The sequence below is a fragment of the Panthera uncia genome (genome assembly GCF_023721935.1).
Source record: "Panthera uncia isolate 11264 chromosome D3 unlocalized genomic scaffold, Puncia_PCG_1.0 HiC_scaffold_8, whole genome shotgun sequence".
NCBI lineage: Eukaryota > Metazoa > Chordata > Mammalia > Carnivora > Felidae > Panthera > Panthera uncia.
This window is the reverse complement of record NW_026057586.1, coordinates 47,780,313-47,799,914: the sequence shown is the minus strand read 5'-3', so window position 1 is coordinate 47,799,914 and position 19,602 is coordinate 47,780,313. Positions and strand designations below refer to the sequence as shown.

Below are 19,602 nucleotides of genomic sequence, written 5' to 3'. Positions count from 1 at the left end.
GACCTACAATGTAACTTGAAGTGAGGCAAAGCCATTTTATGAGCATGCCCTGATTTACCCAATTCTGCAGTGAACATCTGAGCACGTGACTCTTAATCTCGGGGTCATGAGTTCAAGTTTCACGTTGGACATGGAGTCTACTTAAAAAAGACTTTCCAGGAGAGCGCCTGGGTGGTTCAGTCAGTTAAGCGTCCGACTTCAGCTCAGGTCATGATCTCGTGGTTCATGAGTTCAAGCCCTGTGTTGGGCTCTACACTGGTGGTGTGGACCCTGCTTGGGATTCTCTGTCTCTGCCTCTCCCCTGCTTCTGCTCTCTCTCTCTTTCTCTCTCAAAATAAATAAGCTTAATTTTTTTTTTTTTTTTAAAAAGGGAGATCAAGGGGCGCCTGGGTGGCTCAGTCGGTTGAGCGTCCGACTTCAGCTCAGGTCACGATCTCATGGTTCGTGAGTTCGAGCCCCGCGTCAGGCTCTGGGCTGATGGCTCAGAGCCTGGAGCCTGCTTCTGATTCTGTGTCTCCCTCTCTCTCTGCCCCTCCCCCATTCATGCTCTGTCTCTCTCTGTCTCAAAAATAAATAAACATTAAAAAAAATTAAAAAAAAATTAAAAAAAAGGGAGATCAAACCAGTTGTTGGCTCTGTCAGGCAGAGCTTCTGGCTGGCAGACCAGCACAGCTGCCTTAGGGATCTGAAGGATCCCAGTTCTCTGGGTGCTGATGGCCTCAGTGTCCAGTGCCCACAGGAAACTGAACGGCAGCCCTCATTCTGATTCACATATTTTCATCACTTGTACTGAATTCCTTGGAAACAGAATCGTGGCTTCTTCAGTGGGGTGCGGGGCAGGCCCAGCCAGGAAGCCTTTGGCACCAGGCTCACAGGCAATGAGTGTTCTTACTGGAGGGGAAGGAGCTGGGCTGACAGAAGAATGAGTCAGGGGTCACAGAGGCTCACTTTTCCATCCCCTTATTCCTTTGCCACTCTAGCAGACTATAATAAGTTCTGGGGAGAAAAAGAACTGCCAGCGTATTCTGATGTCACGGAAACATTTTAAACATCAAGAGCCTTCTGCATTTTCAGAAGACTCTCTTGAAAAGGCTGCTGGTATGTCTGGGCAGAGTGGAACTAATGATTGTTTTCAGCAGAGTACAAAAGAGGCCTATAGCCATGCTTGGAGTGGATCCTCTCAAAAAAGGCATTTTAATAAACTGATATTTATGAGCTTTATCTGCAGATGGAGAGTACAGCTCATGTTGAACGTTTTAAGATGAACTTCCTGCAGAAATCAGCATGACCAAATGCTGAAAGGCACATCCACGGCCCAGGTCATCTTCCCAAGCATGGCTGCATTCGTGCAAACTTGGGCTCTCCATGGCAGAGCTCATGCTCCTTCTCAGCTACGTCCCAGTCAGCGACCACTAACCTCCAAAAACACTAGGCAGCTGTTCTATTTAGCTGACAGAGCCCTATTCTTTGCTTGGCTTTAGCCAATGGTATATGAACAACAGTCCATATACTGTATTTAAATATTATAAATCAAGCTTCAAACTTCATTCTATCTTAATAAATAAATATACCTTCAAAACAACCTGGAAGCCTGGATTAGAACTCAGAATTCTTGGAGTCCTTAGAGCTTCATATCAGAATGTGGTCGCATGGACAGATCCAGCCTCTGGCTCCTGGCTCCCAGTGAGCCCCCTTCTCTTTCCACCCCAGGCTCCTTCCTGCACACTGAGGCCTCACACGCTTGTGTGTGGACACATCAGCCTGCAAATCCACCCTCCATGGACACCCTTCTCCCCCACTAACAGCCTGGTTTTGGACACTTCTTGGGTCTAGGAAAGAGTTGGGAAGACAGACCCAAGGAGGCCTTGGAATCAAGCTCGGGACCAATTGAGCAGGGAATTCTAGATCCCAGGCTAGAAAGGAGGGTATGGGCCCTGGGAAGAAATGTCCCCTTAGCCTTACAGACTCCATAAGCCATGGGGAGAAGCATGGCCTTCTGAAGTATGGAACCAGACAGAGGTCCCTCTTGCCTAGTCTACGGACAGAACTACGATTTGTTTTCCTCGACTTTAAGTCATCTCACAAATTATTTAGCTTGCCTTTCTGGTAGGCACATCGGCTCAGAATCAAAATATTGGAAAATAAAAATCCATTAGCGCCAGAAAGACGTGAGTTGTTCTTTGAAAATGTAAATTATATTTTACCTGAACATGTAGTTTAAGTACTGCTGGTCAATGTCACTAAGGAATGAGAAAAAAGAAAAAAAAAGATAAAACATGTGAAATAGTAGAAGTGTTTTACATACACAAAATAGTCATCTTCTACTAATAAATTATATCTATGGTTAAGTTTCTACATTTAAAAACTGTTAATAAATGGTATAACGAGTATACCAAATGAGTATATTCAAAACTAGTTCCTGGCTCATTTAAAAAAATTTTTTTGATGTTTATTTATTTTTGAGAGAGAGAGACAGAGTGTGAGTGGGGGAGGGGCAGAGAGACACACACACACACACACACACACACACAGAATCAGAAGAAGGCTCCAGGCTCTGAGCTGTCAGCACAGAGCCCAATGCGGGGCTCAAACTCAAGGACCTCGAGATCATGATCTGAACAGAAGTCGTACACTTAACCGACTGAGCCACCCAGGTGCCCCTGGCTCATTTTTAAAACATGTGTCCCAGTTTGGTGCTATCACACACATGTTCACCTGTGGCAGATTATCTTCTACATGTAGTTTGCCTCCTTAAAAAGGAATGTCAACTCTCAGGCCACTGGACTGGCTCCTGGGGCTGCCATATTTGACCAGTAAAAATATAAGACACCCAAATAAATCTGAATCTCAGATAAAGAATCATGTTTAAGTATGCTCCAAATATTGCCTGGGACATAGCTACACTAAAAAAAGGATCACTACTTATCTGAAATTCAAATTTAACTGGGCATTCTGTATTTTATCTGGCAACTCCACTGGCTTCTTGCTGCAGAAACACTTCATTAAAAGAAGGAAAGGTGCTCTAGGGACCCAAGTCACAGCCTCCGAGCATAACCCTCTCCCAGGGGTCCTTCCCTTCAGGCCCACCAGCGGGCCCTGAAACCGAGAGGCCAGTGAGGCCAGTCTAGGGCCTCTGACCTCCCAGCTGCAGCCCAACTCACACCGGGACTCCCGTCTCTTCCATTTACATTTGCCAAGGCTGGTATGTTGACTGCCCACAATAGAGGCCTCATTTTACCCCAGAACAGACTGGGGAATTTCTGGGTCTAAACAAAGTCAAGTTAGGAAGGGGCTGAGGAAACCAGAAAAAAGAGTTGGTCTCTGAGTTGGAAGAAGTTAACTAGGGCCCAAAGCAGCGAGTCACATAATTTTTATAAAAATGTCGTCTGAACGCTGCCTCTGAAGGGAGAGGGTAGAGGACCCCCCTGCTCTTCAAACATCATTGGTATGATCAGGTGCTGGTGGACCCCACCTGGAACAGCCCAACAGCAGGACAAATGGCTTTGGGGGCCCCAGGCTGCTGTGCCCTGACCACAACCCAGACTTGCAGAGTTTCTGGCTGAACAGAACAAGCTCACAACACTATGGGCCTCACCTTTTTGCTTTAACCAAACAAGAACTCACCACACTTTAAAAGTTTACCTTAGGGCACCTGGGTGGCTCAGTTGGTTAAGCATCTGACTTTGGCTCAGGTCATGATCTCACGGTTCATGAGTTTGAGCCCCACATCGAGCTCTGTAGAGCCTGCTTCAGACTCTATGTCTCCCCCTCTCTCTGGCCCTCCCCAGCTCACACTCTGTCTCTATCTCTCTCAAAAATAAATAAGCATTAAAAAAAATAATAAAAATAAATGAATTAATTAAATTTTACTTTAGCGTTGCCTGGGTGGTGCAATCAGTTGAGTGTCCAATTCTTGATTTCAGCTCAGGTCATGATCTCACGGTTTGTGGGTTCCGACCCCCTTGGGGCTCTGTGCTGACAGTGTGGAGCCTGCTTGGGATTCTGCCTCCCTCTCTCTCTGCCCCTCCCCTGCTTGCTCTCTATCTCTCTCAAAAAAAAAATAAAATAAACTTTAAAAAAATTTTAAAGTTTACCTTAACGCATTGGGTTTCCAGGACTTCTGCAATATCTTATAAGCCCCTGAAAACAAAGCAATGGGTGTTACTGGCACAGGGCATTCTGCATAAAGGGCTGCAGCCAATTCCAGGGAAGCATGAAACCCACATGGACAAGGGCCGCCCTTCCCACAAGGGACATCCACAGCCGACAGGGGGCGACAACAACACTGGAGGGCTCCAGGATGTGAAAGCCACAATCCCTGTGATAAAAGTTCAGTACAGAAGAGTGCTGGGCCAGGAAGGCTCGTGATCACCAGAAGGAGACAATTAACAGGAAGCTTTCGGCTTCCTTTGCAGGGTGCCCAGGAGAAAGAAACACTGGATCTCTGAACTGTGTGTAACAAAGTCAGGGCACTGCTTTCCCTCCACGACAGCGGACAGGAAACACTGAGCGTATGATTTGAAATAAAGTCAGACAGCCTTTTGATTTCCCTCCCTTGCTTTTCTTGGGGTATACTGCTGAAAGAGGGTGTTTCTGACCCAAACTTCTGGATCTCCCTCACCACTTTTTGAGAACACCAACCGGCATGTCGCAAGTAGACTTGAGCAAGTGGGGCCCGAGCTATGGTGAGTTAATTAATGTTTGTCGAGAAAAAGAGGAGACTATATCAGAAATGAAAATATTTGAAGAAAACTCCAAAACAGGAAAATCAGATCAGAAAATGCCCATGTAATTTTAATCCTGACACCTGGTCTTTTTTTTAATTTTTATTTTTAATATAATTTATTGTCAAATTGGCGAACATACATACAGTGTGTAAAGTGTGCTCGTGGTTTTGGGGGTAGATTCCCATGGACACCTGGTCTTTAATCTTCCTATTGCTCAGAGTCACTGAAAAGTGGACATATATGATAAGGTCTAAATAATAAGCCTCAATTATTTAAGTGAGCATTCTTTTAAAACTTACCTACACAGAATAAGTGAATTACAGCCCAGAAATATCCATCTGGATCAAACTGTAACACAGGATTAAAAAAAAAAAAAGCGGCTGTAAGTATAGACAAACAGGATCCAGCATAGCACTTGGAAACCCTAAATAACGGATGCACAGTGCCAAGCCAGGGTTCCACAACAGGACTCTCGGGGTCTTGGGCCAGTCCGTCCTCATTTCTCAGCTGGTTGCTTATAAAATCTTCCTAACAGGGCTCTTTGTCTCCAGCACCCCTTGCCCCATTCTCCACACTGTCCTCACACTGTCTCTAAAAGGCTAATCCAATGGTGTTGCCTATGGCTTAAAATCATTCACTAGTCCCCCAGGGACTTTAGGATTAACTTCAAACTCATGACACCCAAGGATCTCTGTGACAAGCCCAGTCCTATCTACTGTACCCCCTCCAGGGAAAGAATTTGCACTTCCCCAAGCATGAATGCTCCCCCTCCACCAACTTGGGGGGGGGCACTCCCTCTCTTCTTCCCTTCCTTATTTTTCTCCACAGAAGCTTATCTCATCTGACATGCTCTATTTCACTTGTCACCTGTCTCTTTCTCTACCATCCACTAGACTGTAAATTCCCGCAGGGCAGGAATTGGCACAGGGGCATGCACATAAGATGTGCTCACTAAATTTGAATCACAGAATACTCAGGACAGCTCCAGGACTGTGCCCACACCTGCTTTGTTCTCCCACCCAACTCCTCCTCACCCTTCAAGATTTCGGTCCGATAGCAGAGTAGGGCTATCATACCAGATACATCTGGTATCAGTTCTAAAATCCCCACTTATTCATTAGCTGGGGACCTTTGGGGCCTCATTATTCTTTTCTTTTTAAAATATTTATTTATTTTTGAGAAAAAGAGAGCATAAGTGGGGAGGGGAAGAGAGAGAGGAAGACAGAGAATCCCAAGCAGGCTCCTCACTGTCAGCACAGAGCCCAATGCGGGGTGTGAACTCACAAACTGTGAGATCATGACCCAAGTCAAAATCAAGAGCTGAACGCTCAACTGACTGAGCCACCCAGGTGCTCTGGGGCCTCATTATTCTTTAGCTCTGTAGCGGAGATAATAATAGTCCCTTTCCTCATAACACTGAGATTTTAAATAAAATAAGACTTGTAAAACATTGGCACAGAGCCTGGCACATAGATAGCTCCCTATAATTGTTAGCTATTCCTCCTTTCTGGGTCCCTGAGTCTTCTTAGGTGCCTCACAACATCCCGTATCTCCCCAGGACAGAGCTCTGGCCTCCCTGTTGTAATTATCTGTTTATTATCTGTCCCCCTCCCCTTCGCTCTGTCTAGACTCTGCCTGGATGAGGACAATTCTTCTTTGTGTCCCCAGAGCCTGGCTCAATGCCTGACACTTGATGGGGACTTAATAATTGCTGGGGGAGAAAAGAAAGAAAAGAGACCCACTAATGAGATGACAGTACTGGGGGGTAGGGGTGGGTCCTCAGTGCCTAATAAAGAAAAACTCAGGATAACAAAGTGAAAATCACTCTACAGATGAGGCCCTTGGCTGAGGGGGAAAATCAACTTTGCTTCAATGCATGAGGCTAAGACAACTTGGGCACTGGCTTGTGGGTCCTCCAAGCACCTACAGAGGGCAGACTGCACCCACCACAGCACCCACAGGCCAGAGCCCCGCTGCATTGCCACAGCCTTGGGGAGAAGGCAATAGCCTGAGGAAAAGATGTTAACCTGGCCAAGAGGTACCTGGCCCGGAAGCTTTGAAATGCATTTGTACAGACTAGGGTTCTTCTGATTCTAGAAGGAAGGACTAGAAAGTTCTGCTCATACATGCAGGCTTCAGAGAGTAAAAGACACTTGGAAGGCAAAATGAATGCACTTGAACTGACCTGGGAGTCGTTGAAGGGGAGGCATCCTGCAGCAGCCAGGAGGAAGAGGGCACTGTGCAAAGGGAGATAAAACAGGCAGCTTCACTTTCCAACATCAAAGTGTTTCCCAGAGACCGTGGAGATTGAAACACATCGAGTGGAGCACGGATGAGGCCAAGACCCTGTGAGACCAAGCCCCGTTCCCCCGTCCCTCCTCTGAGAACCCCAGTAGGGAGTTGTCAACCATGTGCTCCACTGGTGACCAGACAGTTTCTTCCCCGGTGCTCAGCTGGCCTTTCCCCAGACACAGGCATTTGTAAAACCACAGCTGGCTCACTGGAGAAAAACAGGATGCCGGTGAAATAGATAATAAAAGGAGATTTTTTTCAAACTGCAGATGCCCAAAAATACACTAGTGGAAAACTGGGCAGTCAGGCTGTAGTTATAGCACTTGGGCAAAAGAAAGCACATTAAAACCTTGGGTGCAGCACCTTCGCCAAGTGATCAAACTTAACATCTCCAATGAGAGGACAGATGTACATCATGTGCCTCCTGATATGACATCCTGAAAGGACCCAACGTCACTCAGACGGCATTCCTGCCAAATATGCATAACCCGCCCCGCATGGCCGGCTGGACCGAGGCAGGGGAACCGGTACAGAGGACTCCTCAGAGCTGGGACCTCACAACCCTGGGAAGGTCAGGATGACAGGGAACATCCTAAGTCACAGGAAGGTCCTCCACTCTAGCCCATCCCCATCCTAAAGCCTTGCCAACTCTTAAGAAGGCACACAAATGGCTTCAAGAAGACTCCAAGGCACCAGATTACCGAGGCACTCAGAGGCAAAGGGTGTGGTGAGTGGAGGGAGGCTGTCGGAAGGGTTTCTGGGACCACATAGGATGAGGCAGGTGGAAGGAGAAAAGAACTCTAATGGACTGGGTGTCTACCTATAGTAGAAGACTTTATAGAATATAGGATCCTTCCCCATCCACAGGCAGTGAGTGTTAGACAGCCCCTTGGGGCTGAGAGAAGATGGGGGCCAGCCAGGTGTGAGACAGCACCTGGTTTTCCCACCAAACCGGGCCTTGAGCAATACCTTAATATATCAGGTATTAGTGGGTTTTAATGCCTCTCTTTCACACCTGCTAATCTTTTAAACAAGAGAATGAGTCCTGACAGTGTTGCTGTTATTTTTTTTCCAAGTAGCAGCCTATAATAAAAGCAAAACAAAAAGTCCTAAATCCGTGTGTCTGTTAGTTTCCTATCTTCAGGAATGAGCTTCGTGGCTATTGTAGAGGAAGCCGGAAGCAGCTAGAGAACAAGGCAGTTATCACACTGGAGGCACAGAGACCGCCTGAGGGTCCAGCCCGGTTCGTGTTCCAGCCGAGGCGATGAGGCACAGAGGGCTGTGAAGTCTGCCCTGAGTCACTTTGCCATGGCCCAAGACGACGACTCAGATCCCTGGCCTTGCAGCCAGCACTTTTCCACCACAGGAATCATAAAAACCCATTAAGTTGCAAACAAATATTTTTCAAATTTTAAGTCATTCCCATGTTTTCCATTTTACTTCTCCCATCAGCAGTGCACAACTCTTAGTGAAGGTTTGGGCGACAGCAGCTGAAATCTAGCACACGTTATTTTCCCCTTAGGAACAGAATATTTCAGGGAAAAAATACACAAAGAGAGAAAGAGTAAAATTTAGAATAAGACACAAAATAGGGGTATATAAGCGTACATAATAAATTCTGTCCACTCTCAAATAGGAATCTGCAACAGTTTATCATCAACAGTTAAAATTAGGTTAAATCTTCTATTTTAGAGGGCTGTGGGTTTTTGGGGTTTTTTAAAACTTACCTACAGATCTTTGCAGGAGAAGTTTTCTGTATGAAAATAAAGAGACTTCTAGTTACTATTTAAAAATTCTTTTTCCCCTTAAAAGAAAATATTTTATTTTTAATTGTTTTTAAGGTTTATTCATTATTGAAGACAGAGAGAGATTGAGCATGAGTGCGGGAGGGGCAGAGAGCAAGGAGACACAGAATCCGAAGCGGGCTCCAGGCCCTGAGCTGTCAGCATAGAGCCCGACATGGGGCTCAAACCCATGAACCACGAGATTATGACCTGAGCCAAAGTTGGACGCTTAACCGACTAAGCCACCCAGGCGCCCCTAAGAGGAAATATTTAGATCCAGAGGCAAATAAGTTTTGAGTAAGCTTATCGGGGCCTTAAGCATTTGCTGCACCTCAGTATTTCTTGGGGCTTTTTCTGCTTGGACCACATGAAGAATGACTCAGAGGTCCAGAGTTGAATCATCTGGGCAAAGCACTCTGGGTGTGCAGTTTTACTACCCTCACCACTGGAATTATGTTTACTCACAAAACCCCAAAATGATGCCAGGGCTAAGCCTTCAAATATCTTACACACCAAGAAAAAAGAGAGAAATTGATGTGACCTGTGTAAGAAGAGAAATTAAGCTCTTGTTCAACTTCTGTTCCAATCTATCTCCTTATATTTTCCTTTCATTAATCCGGCTCTGACTCTGGGCAGTGTTATAAATCCTCGGGGATGATGTATAAGTGAAGAAACATGAAAATGGAGAAAGAACAGTTAACTCCCCCCACCGCCCCCAAAAAGAGAGAAAGGGCAGACTGGGGAAATTGGCATTTAAAGCTCTCTGAAATGAGGAAATTCTAATGCAGACTCTACCTTTAGCCTCTCCTTTTTATTAGTCATCTAAAGGGAATTAGTCCTTTGCACTCAAGAAAAAAGTTCTAGCAAGGAAAAGCATAGATTTTTCTATATTTGATAGAGGAAATGACAGATTAATTCTGGTCATTTCAAAAGGATTACTTTGCTAGTTGAGGACAAACTGTAGTTTTTATTACTCTAGTTCAGGGAAAGTGAAGTATGAACATATTGTTTAAAAATGAAGCACTCGGGGTGCCTGGGTGGCTCAGTCAGTTAAGCATCCAACTTCGGCTCAGGGCACGATCTCACAATTCATGAGTTTGAGCCCCACATCGGGCTCTCCGCTGTCAGCACAGAGCCCGCTTCAGATTCTCTAACCCCTTCCCCTTTGCCCCTCCCCCACTTGCGTTTTTTTCTCTCTGTGTTTCTCTCTTCCTCTCTCTCAAGAATAAATAAACGATTTTTTTTTTAAGTCTGTTAAAATTAAAGCACTCAAAAGGTACAAACTTCCAGTTATAAAAGAAATAAGTCTTGGGGATGTAACGTACAACATGGTGACCATAGTTACTAATACCGTATTGTAGATCTGAAAGTTGCTGAGAGTAGATCCTGAAAGTACTTATCACAAGAAAAAAAATTTTATAACTACCTATGGTGATGCATGTTAACTAGACTTATTGTGATCATTTTGCAATACATACAAATATCCAGCCAGTATATTGTACACCTGAAACTAATATAATGTTATATGTCAATCATATCTCAATTTTCTTTTTAACGTGAACCACTGACAAGGAAGCATGTTTTGCTATGAAGGCTATCTTCAGTTTTCATGCATTACTAAATAACCCAGTTTGTACTGTTTTAATAAATAGATCTTGTTTGTATGCAAAGGAGTGGCTTGCATCTGTGTGCCGAACCTGCCTCAGCTGGCCACGCCAACCTTGACTCTACTGCCACCTGGTGGGGACACTTATCTCTTCAGTAGGGAAATGTGTCATTAAAAGAACCAAATGTAATCAACATCTCAACAGTTTGGCAGGAAAGTAGCAATAAGACAGGGACAAAAAACACGTCCCAGCTCTTCCATGAATAGTAAACATGTTCACCCAGCAAGTGTCTGTCTAGGGGCTTCCGACACAGGGCAGCAAATCAATACAGTGCTTGAAACAGTTCACCCATTTCTCAGAAGAGAGACTGCTTGTTTTATTTTATTTTAAACATGTCTTGGGGCACCTGGGTGGCTCAGGCAGTTAAATGTCTGACTTTGGCTCAGGTCATGATCTCGCGGTTCTGTGAATTAGAGCCCCACATCAGGCTCTGCGCTGACAATGTGGGGCCTGCCTCAGATCTCCTGTCTCCCTCTGTCTCTACCCCTTCTCCACTCATGTGTGCTCTCTCTCTCAAAAATAAACATTAAAACAAATTTTTTAATAAATAAACACCTCTGGCCAGAGGAGCCAGAACCTGAGATATGGATATTAAAATAAGCAATAAATGCATTATTGAGCCCCGTCTCCTAGGGCTCTGAAAACAACTGAGGAGTTGATGTCAGGGTGTTCATCTTCTGAGGCTCCTCAGTCCCAAAGTCACCCGGTGATAAGTCCTCGTGATACCTCAGTGTTCTGAATGGGTCAGTATAACTTCTCAAAAGGCATACCACCAAAAATAACAATAAATAGCTAACATAACCGGGGGTCAGCTAAATTACCATGAGGGCTACCTACTTTGGGCCGGTGTTGTTCTAAGCCCTCTACAGCCATTGGCTTATTTCATTTTGGGTTAATTAAGTCTCAAGTTATATGCTACAGATGCGGACACCAAGGCACTGAGAAATTAGCTAAGTTGTCCAAGGTCACAGGGTTTGGGTTTGGGTGATCTAGCTCCAGAGGCTGACCTTTTATGATGCTATTCTGCCACAGCCAGCCCGCCAGTCCTGCGGTGGCATCCCACCGGCCCTTTCAAACCACTACCTTCATTTGCTGCTTCCTCTGCCTGACTGGAGTGCCCTTTATCCCTGCACTTTGAAAATTCCTACCATCTGTGTGACTGGGTTCAAATCTCACCCCTGACCCTTCCAAATAGACTTACCAGTGGTCACCTCTGGTCCCTCCACACCCGTTTCAGCCCATATGACATTCTATGGGCATCACAGAGTGTGTTTACACGTTGGTTCTTCCATTTAGCTGAGTTTTGTGAGGGTGACCAATGTGTCCTCTATATCTCCATAGCCAAATGTCTGATATAGAGTATACACTTAATAAATGTTGAACAACCAAAAGAATGAGTAGCAATATTGTAATATTCAACTGTGACAACTATATCTGCAAGGTAGCAAGACTATTTCCACAAGCCACACGTTACCTTATAAACGTCAAGCTGTGTGTGTGTGTTTGCGCATGCATGCACAAAAAAACAGGGATGGTGACAATGAACCACAGTTACAGATGGAGTATATTCTCATAACCTGGGAACAAGGTCATGAGGAGGCCAACCTTCCTTTCCGGAGTTGAGTCTGGTGAAACCTGACACAGAATGGACAAAAGAGGCCTCAATGTGAGTCATAGGTTAAGTCTAAGAGATGTCATATACAGCCGTGTTCCTGGTAATATCTGGTCACTTTGTTGAGGCTCCAGGCTAAATGATCAGGAAAGTGAATCATATTGAGAAAATATCACAGCAATACTCATCACAGAGCAGCTTTTAATGCCAACCTACTAGAAATCACCTACAAGTTTACACACAGGTACTTGCCAACACATCATGTTCCATGTAAGTGGAATGAGGACACAAATAGAGATTCCTGACAAATTGATCAGGAAAATAGGATAGTATATCATTTATGTAAGTATGTCTATATATGTGCCTAGAAAAAAAGTCTGAAAGAATAGAGTAGTATCCTCTATGAAGTAGGATCACACTTGATTTCTGGGACATTTTTCCTCTGCGTGTTCTACAATTTATTATAGTTTATTCCACTGATAAAGGAAATGAAGGTTTTAAAAATATTTTTTAATGTTTACTTATTTTGAGAGAGAGAATGTGTGTGTGCAAGCAGAGAAGGGGCAGAGAGAGAGGAAGAGAGAGAATCCCAAGTAGGCTATGTGCTGTCAGCACAGAGCTCGACATGGGGCTCAATCTCACAAACCATGAGATCATGACCTGAGCCAAAATAAAGAGTTGTACACTTAACCAAATGAGCCACCCAGGAGCCCCAAAATAAAGGGTTTTTTTTAAATAACTAAATACGTATGTAATCCACGCAATTGTTTCCTAATTTGCCCTGACAAGAAATGTTGTTTATAAAGAAAACAATCAATAAACCTAAAAGACAAGCTACTGAATGGAGGAAGATATTTGCAAATGACATATGTGATACAGGAGTAGTATCTAAAATATATAAAGAACTTATATAACTCAACACCAAGAAACAAATAATCCAATTAAAAATGGGCAGAAGACATGAACAGACATTTCTCCAAAGAAGACATCCAGATGGCCAACAGACACATGAAAAGATGCTCAACATTGCTCATCATCAGGGAAATGCAAATCAAAACTACAATGAGATATCAGCTTACACTAGTCAGAATGGCTAAGATCAACAACACAAGAAACAACAAGTGTTGACGAGGATGTGGAGAAAAAGAAGCCCTCATGCGCTGCCGGTGGGAATGCAAACTGGTGCAGCCACTGTGGAAAACAATACGGAGGTTCCTCAAAAAGTTAAAGATAGAATTATTCTATGATCCAGTAATTTCACCAGTGGGTATTTACCCAAAGAATACAAAAACACTAACTTGAAAAGATATATGCACCCCTATGTTTATTGCAGCACTATTTACAATAGCCAAATTATAGAAGCAACCTAAGTGTCCCAACAGATGAATGTATAAAGAAGATGTGGCATATTGAGGCACCTGGGTGGCTCAGTTGGTTAAACATCCAACTCTTGGTTTCGGCTCAGGTCATGATCTCACAGTTTGTGGGTTCAAACCCCGAGTTGGGCTCTGCGCTGACAGTCAGTGCAGAGCCTATTTGGGATTCTCTCTCTCCCTCTCTCTCTACTCCTACCCAATTCATGCTCTTTCTCTGTCTCAAAATAAATAAACTTAAAAAAATTTATTAATGTTTATTTATTTTGAGAGAGAGAGAGAGAATGAGCAGGGTAAGAGCAGAAAGACAGGGAGACACAGAATCCAAAGCAGGCTCCAGGCTTTGGGCTGTCAGCACAGAGCCCGACGCAGGGCTCGAACTCACAAGCCATGAGACCATGACCTGAGCCAAAGTCGGATTCTCAACCGACTAAGCTACCCAGGTGCCCCTGAAAATAAATAAACTTTAAAAAAATTTTAAAGAAGATGTGGCATATACATATACAATGAAATATTATTCAGCCATAAAAAAGAATGAAATCTGTCCATTTGCAACAACATGGATGGACCTAGAGGGTATAATCTAAGTGCAGTCAGTCAGTCAGTCAGTCAGAGAAAGACAAACACCATATGATTTCACTCATATGTGGAAGTTAAGAAACAAAACAAACAAATATTAAAAAAAAAAAAAAAGAGGTACAGCCAAAAACAGACTCTTAACTATAGAGAACAAACAGATGGTTACCAGAGGGGATGTGGGTGGAGGAATGGGTGAAATGGATGAGGGGGATTAAGAGTACACTTGTGATGAGCACCGGGAGATGTATGTATGGAATTGTTGAATCACTGTATTGTACACCTGAAACTAATATAACACTGTATGTTAACTATACTGGAATTGAAATTTTTTAAAAAAGAAAGAATGCTGTTTAGTGTTAGTGATGAAATGGAGATGAAGATTCAAAATATTTTGGCGTTTATCCAGTTTCTTCCTCTCAGCCTGGAAGTCTGGTCCCTGGTTTTTGCCTGATGATGATACCCCTGAGGACTCTCTAACCCTGTTTCTTACGTGCAGCCTTGACTATGTGATCAGACTTGTCCACCAGGAAGAAATACCTTGTAGAAATGCCTGGATCTCTTCCCTAGACCAGATGAATCTTCATTTTCAATTCACAACAAAGGTGTCCACTTTGAAGATAAGAAGCATGAGTCAGTCTCCCAGAACCTGAGCAGCTCTTGGTGAGTTTCTCAACCTCAGTGACTGGCTAGTGAATATTCAGCTTGGCAATTCTGGGGCTGGACTTCGGGGCTTTGCAGAGAACACGTGGTCCCTGCCAAGGGGGATTCTGAGAAAGCAGGCAGAGACCCAGGGAAACTCCTACTGCGTTTCATTGAACCTCAGATGCCACTGATTGTAAAATTCCCCATTCTTTTATATACTATCAAGAAAGAAAGCATTTGACCATGGCAGGCCATTGATAGTAAAAGCGTCCTAACTATAGGTAGTGAATACTTTTTTAAAAGTTTATTTATTTTGAGAGAGAAGGTGCAAGCAGGGGATGGGGCGGGGGGGGGGGGGGAGAGAGAGAGAGAGAGAGAGAGAGAGAGAGAGAGAGAGAATCCCAAGCAGACTCCACAATGTCAGCACAGAACCCGATGCCAGGCTCGAACTCATGAACCGTGAGATCATGACCTGAGCCGACATCAAGATCGGACACTTAACTGACTAAGCCACCCAGGTGCTCCAGTAGTATTTTTTAACATGAAAAAAAAAGCAGCATGTAATTGATGAAATACGGAAATTGCCAGATGGGGTGAGAGGTATAAAGTCAGAGAGAGGTGCTCACACTCCTTGAGGTGTCAGGGAAGGCTCCAACTGCATGCAGACCAGCCTAAAATACTGAGAGCCTCCCTCGTGAGACTTCGAGAGTCACCACAGGGTCCCCTCTCACCTCCTGCAGTCCTTTCTCCTCCATAGACAGCTGAATGAGCTTTCAACGCTGTAAATCTGATCGGTCCCTCGGGCCTTTCACACCCAACCCTGGCCATTCACTGCGCTCAGCATAAACCCCACATTCCTAGCCCAGCCTCAAAGTCTTGTCCTGTCTCCAGTCTCATCCTAAGCCACCCTCTCTTTCTTGTCAAGCTCCAGCCTCACTGGCCAAATCCCTTCCTACATCTGGCCTTTTGCATCAGATGGCTCCTCTTCCTGGGAGCCCTCCCCTTGCCCCACCTGTTGAACTCCTGTTCAGCCTTTGTCTGTGTTTAAATGTCACTTCCCTAGAGTGGCCTCTCGGGCCGTACAATCCAGCAGGTGGGTGTAATGATTTGTCTAGTGTCTTCCCTTCTCGGTTGATGCTACGTACGAGGAGCCCAGAATGGTAGGGCCATGGCTCTTCCTCACTACTATAGACTCAGCCTGGCACAGTGGGCACGTATTTAGAATAAATGAGATGGTGTTGAAGAGGTTCTCTGACAGATCACAAGAAAGAAAACATCACGACATGGTCTAGGAAACATGAGAAGTTTGGTTGTGGCTGGATTTTCTAAAACCCTAGAGGTAGATGGTATCCTGGTGGTGACAAGCTTTACATGCCTCTGTGTAGGTCATGCGTAGTCCCCAAGTACATGGGCACGTGATCGGATCTGTATCAGAAGGTCACTTGCGTGCAGTGTGGAGGAAGGTGAGGGGGAGAGGCAGGGGGAGAGGCAGAGGCAGAGGCAGGGAAGGCAGCCAGGCACTACTGCACACCTGGCAGGCGATGGCAGGCGATGGCAGGCGACGGCACACACACAACGCAAAGACAGTCCAAGCCAGGTCTGCTCAACCCAGGCCCTACTTGGCTGCCCAAGGGCTTGGGGGAGCAAGATGTCATTTGGCCCCTAGCCAGATAGCCCTGAAAAACAGATGAGCATCTGACCAAGGTGACAGCAGCAGTGGGAATGGAAAGGAGGGGACAGATTCAGAAACAAGGTGTGGTGGAGGGGTGGGGGGAAGATGACCAAACCAGGACTTTAAGAATCCCTATATTTCTGACTTGGGTGGTGATGATCAGGATCATGGGATCGCCAAGTAGGAAGCAGGTTAGGAAAACAGCAGTTCCGGTTTGGTCCCTTTGCATTTCAGATGCCCAGGAAACAGCTGGGCAGACAGCTAGAGGCAGCAGGCCATGGGGATCTGAGCTCAAGAGAGAGGCCTGGGCTGGAGATGGGACACAGGAGTCACAGTGAATGGAGCGGGGGCGCTGCCATGGGTGTGGATGAGACTATCCAGAGAGTGTGCATGGGAGCAAAGGGCTCCTGACACAGAGCCTTGGGAGACCCTGAAGGGCAGACGAAAGAAAGGGAGAAGGAAGAGCCAGAGACCGGGAAAGAGAACCAACAGGTCAAGGGGGCCAAGAGACTCAAGGAAAGGTGTCGTTAGTGAACCTGGTGAATGGTGTACAAGGCCAACGGAAGTCGCATAAACGCAGCCATTGGTGACTTCAGCCTAAGCAACTCCAGGGGAATGGTGGGGGCAGAAGCCGGAGCAGGTTGGGGGTGAGAAGGGCACGAGGCCATGAACAGCTCCGAACCTGACCCTCCCTCCCTCCCTCACACACTGTGCTGGGGGAGGGCAAGGATGCGGTGGGGCGGAGGTGGAGGGGTGCACAGGCAAGAGAGCACGCCGGCGTTGGCATCCAGTGTTGGTTTTAGAAACACAGCCTTTCAGAGCTGGGTTAGTGTTGGCGGGTCTCCCAGGGCCCACTCCATCCTTGGTGGACTGAGAGCACTGAGTGTGTCCACTGGTTGAGGAAAGTCAGCCAGCAGAGACAGAGAGAGGTCAGCTATCCAGGATAAGGAGGTAGTCCATGGAGCTGCCCGCAAGCAGCAGATGGGAATGACAGGGTGCACAGGTGTATGGAGTGGCCTCGGCCATGGGAAGGATGCCTCTCTCTCCCACACACCCGTAAGAAGTGAGCTGCCTGAATGGCCAACTAGCCTCTCTGGTTGGAAAGTTCCACATTTTTATATGAAACCATCTCAAATGGGCAGATGTTAGAAAAAAGAGCTCCCAAAAGAGGACCAAATTAAAACTGCCACTAATAACATTAATAAATACCTACTAGGTGCCAGAAACTTTCAGAAATACTTAACACATGTGCCTCGCTGCGTCCTCCCAACAACTGTATGAGCCAGGTGTCGTTAGTGTCCCCTTTTCCCCAGTAGAGGCACAGAAAGCAAAGACACTTGCTTGAGCTGGTGTGAGGCAGAGCTGGGCTTGGGAAGAAAGGGGATTTCCCCCGGGGGGGGGGGGGGGGGGAGGTAATGCTCCCAGCACCCTACGTGAATCTCTGCAATATGTTTCCCTATGGCCCCTGGGGTTCATTGTGGGTGGGAATAAGGACCCCCGCCCCCATTCCTCAGCCCACAGTAAATTCCTCCTCATATCCCAAGGTGCTTGCTCTGCCCTGACCTGCAGCTGAGTGCCATTCAGATCAAGCATTCCCACACATGCACAGTGAACTGAAGAGATGTCAAATACACGATGCTTGAAATTAGTGATGACTGCCAGGCAGTCTTGACCACTGACAGGAAACAGATGGCAGGAAAAGGTAGACACTAATTTGGGCCATTAAAAAAAAAAAAAAAAAAAAAAGAGTTCATCTCTGAAATTTAAAGCAAGGGAAGCGAGACTAGCATTTTGCATTATCATTTACCTCTTTCCGAAAACACTTCTGGTGCCCACAGATGATAACTTCAGCTACATTATGCAAAGTAAGAAACACAGGAATGGCCTGAAAGAAAACAGAATAATGTAATAAGCATGAAAATGTTTTCTTTGATCCCTTAATTACATAATACTTGGTTTCTGCTTAAAAATAAAGATCCGTGGGAACTTTTGGCATTCACATATATGATCCTCTCCAGCAAAAACTCTTCTGCGTGGATTAGTGCTCTCTGTTGGAGTATTATTCTTGGCGAGGTGGATGTAGAGGCTCAACACATATTTATTAAGCACCTACTGTGTGTCACAGGAAAAACATCCCACGTACAAGGTGGATACGTGATAGGAAGACTGTCCCTATCGAGGTAAGAGCTCTGATGGAATACACAAAAAGGCGCACTTACTCAGCAGAGTGTCAGAACCCTGCCAAGAGCCAAGTGGCCGCTGAAGAGTTTCAAGGGAATGACATGATTTGATCTGTGTGTTTAAAGGAACTTGGGCTCCCAGTAGAGGACAGAAGGCAGAGATGGTTGCAAAAGTCTTGGGGTGTGGCAGACTGAAAAATGGCCCCCCGAAAGACAGTCACACCCTAATCCCTGGGACCTGTGAATGTCACCTAACATGGCAAAAAGGGGTCTTTGCAATTGTGATTAAATTAAGAATCTTGAGATGGGGAGTTTGCCCCAAATTATCTGGGTAGGCCCCAAATGCAAACACATATATTTGTAAGAGAAAGAGATTTGACACACACGGAGGAGGAGGCCATGTGACCACAGAGGCGGAGACTGGAGTGATGGGACACAAGCCAAGAAATGCCAGCAGCCAACAGAAGCTGGAGGAGGCGAGAAGTGGATCGTCCCGTAGAGCCTCTGGAGGGCAGTGGGGCCCTGCAGACACACCAGGATTTCGGCACAATAACGCTGATATTCTCTACAGCTGGAGACAACAAGTTTCTGCTGTTTTAAGCCACCCGATATGTGGTAATTTGTTACAGGAGTCATGGGAAATTAATACAAGGAATGGCAAGATGGCGGCCTGAACTTAGCAGTGGCAGTGAAAAAGGAGAAAAGTGTTCACATTAAGGAGATATTTAGGAGACTGAACTGAGGTAAATATTTGAATGACTGGGATCAAATTTGCACCCAAAAAAAAAGTGAGGGAAAGGAGAAGAGATGAAAAAAAAACAAAAAAAAACAAAAAAAACCTTAACACTCCATGGGTGCCTGGGTGGCTCAGTCAGTTGAGTGCCCAACTCTTGATTTTCAGCTCAGGTCATGATCTCATGGTTTGTGAGATGGAGCCTGTGTCAGGTTCGGTGCTGACAGCACTGAGCCTGCTTAGGATTCTCTCTCTCCCTCTATGTCTCTGCCCGCTCCCTTGCTCGCACATGCACTCAGTCTCTTTCTCTTCTCAAAATAAATAAATAAACTTAAAAAAAA

General features: G+C 45.5%; 1 protein-coding gene across 2 annotated transcripts in view; it reads right to left on the bottom strand.

Moving 5' to 3' along the window:
* The window catches only part of TMEM241 (transmembrane protein 241), a 116,559-nt gene that overhangs the window by 58,079 nt on the left and 38,878 nt on the right, over positions 1-19,602 (bottom strand). For both annotated transcript variants that reach the window (XM_049620366.1, XM_049620367.1), the window contains exons 5-10: positions 18,156-18,233; positions 8,747-8,772; positions 6,913-6,964; positions 5,027-5,075; positions 4,095-4,140; positions 2,205-2,240 (exon numbers count right to left, since the gene is read on the bottom strand). In XM_049620366.1, coding sequence (XP_049476323.1) covers positions 2,205-2,240; positions 4,095-4,140; positions 5,027-5,075; positions 6,913-6,964; positions 8,747-8,772; positions 18,156-18,233 — 287 coding nt within the window. The remainder of the gene's footprint in view (positions 1-2,204; positions 2,241-4,094; positions 4,141-5,026; positions 5,076-6,912; positions 6,965-8,746; positions 8,773-18,155; positions 18,234-19,602) is intronic.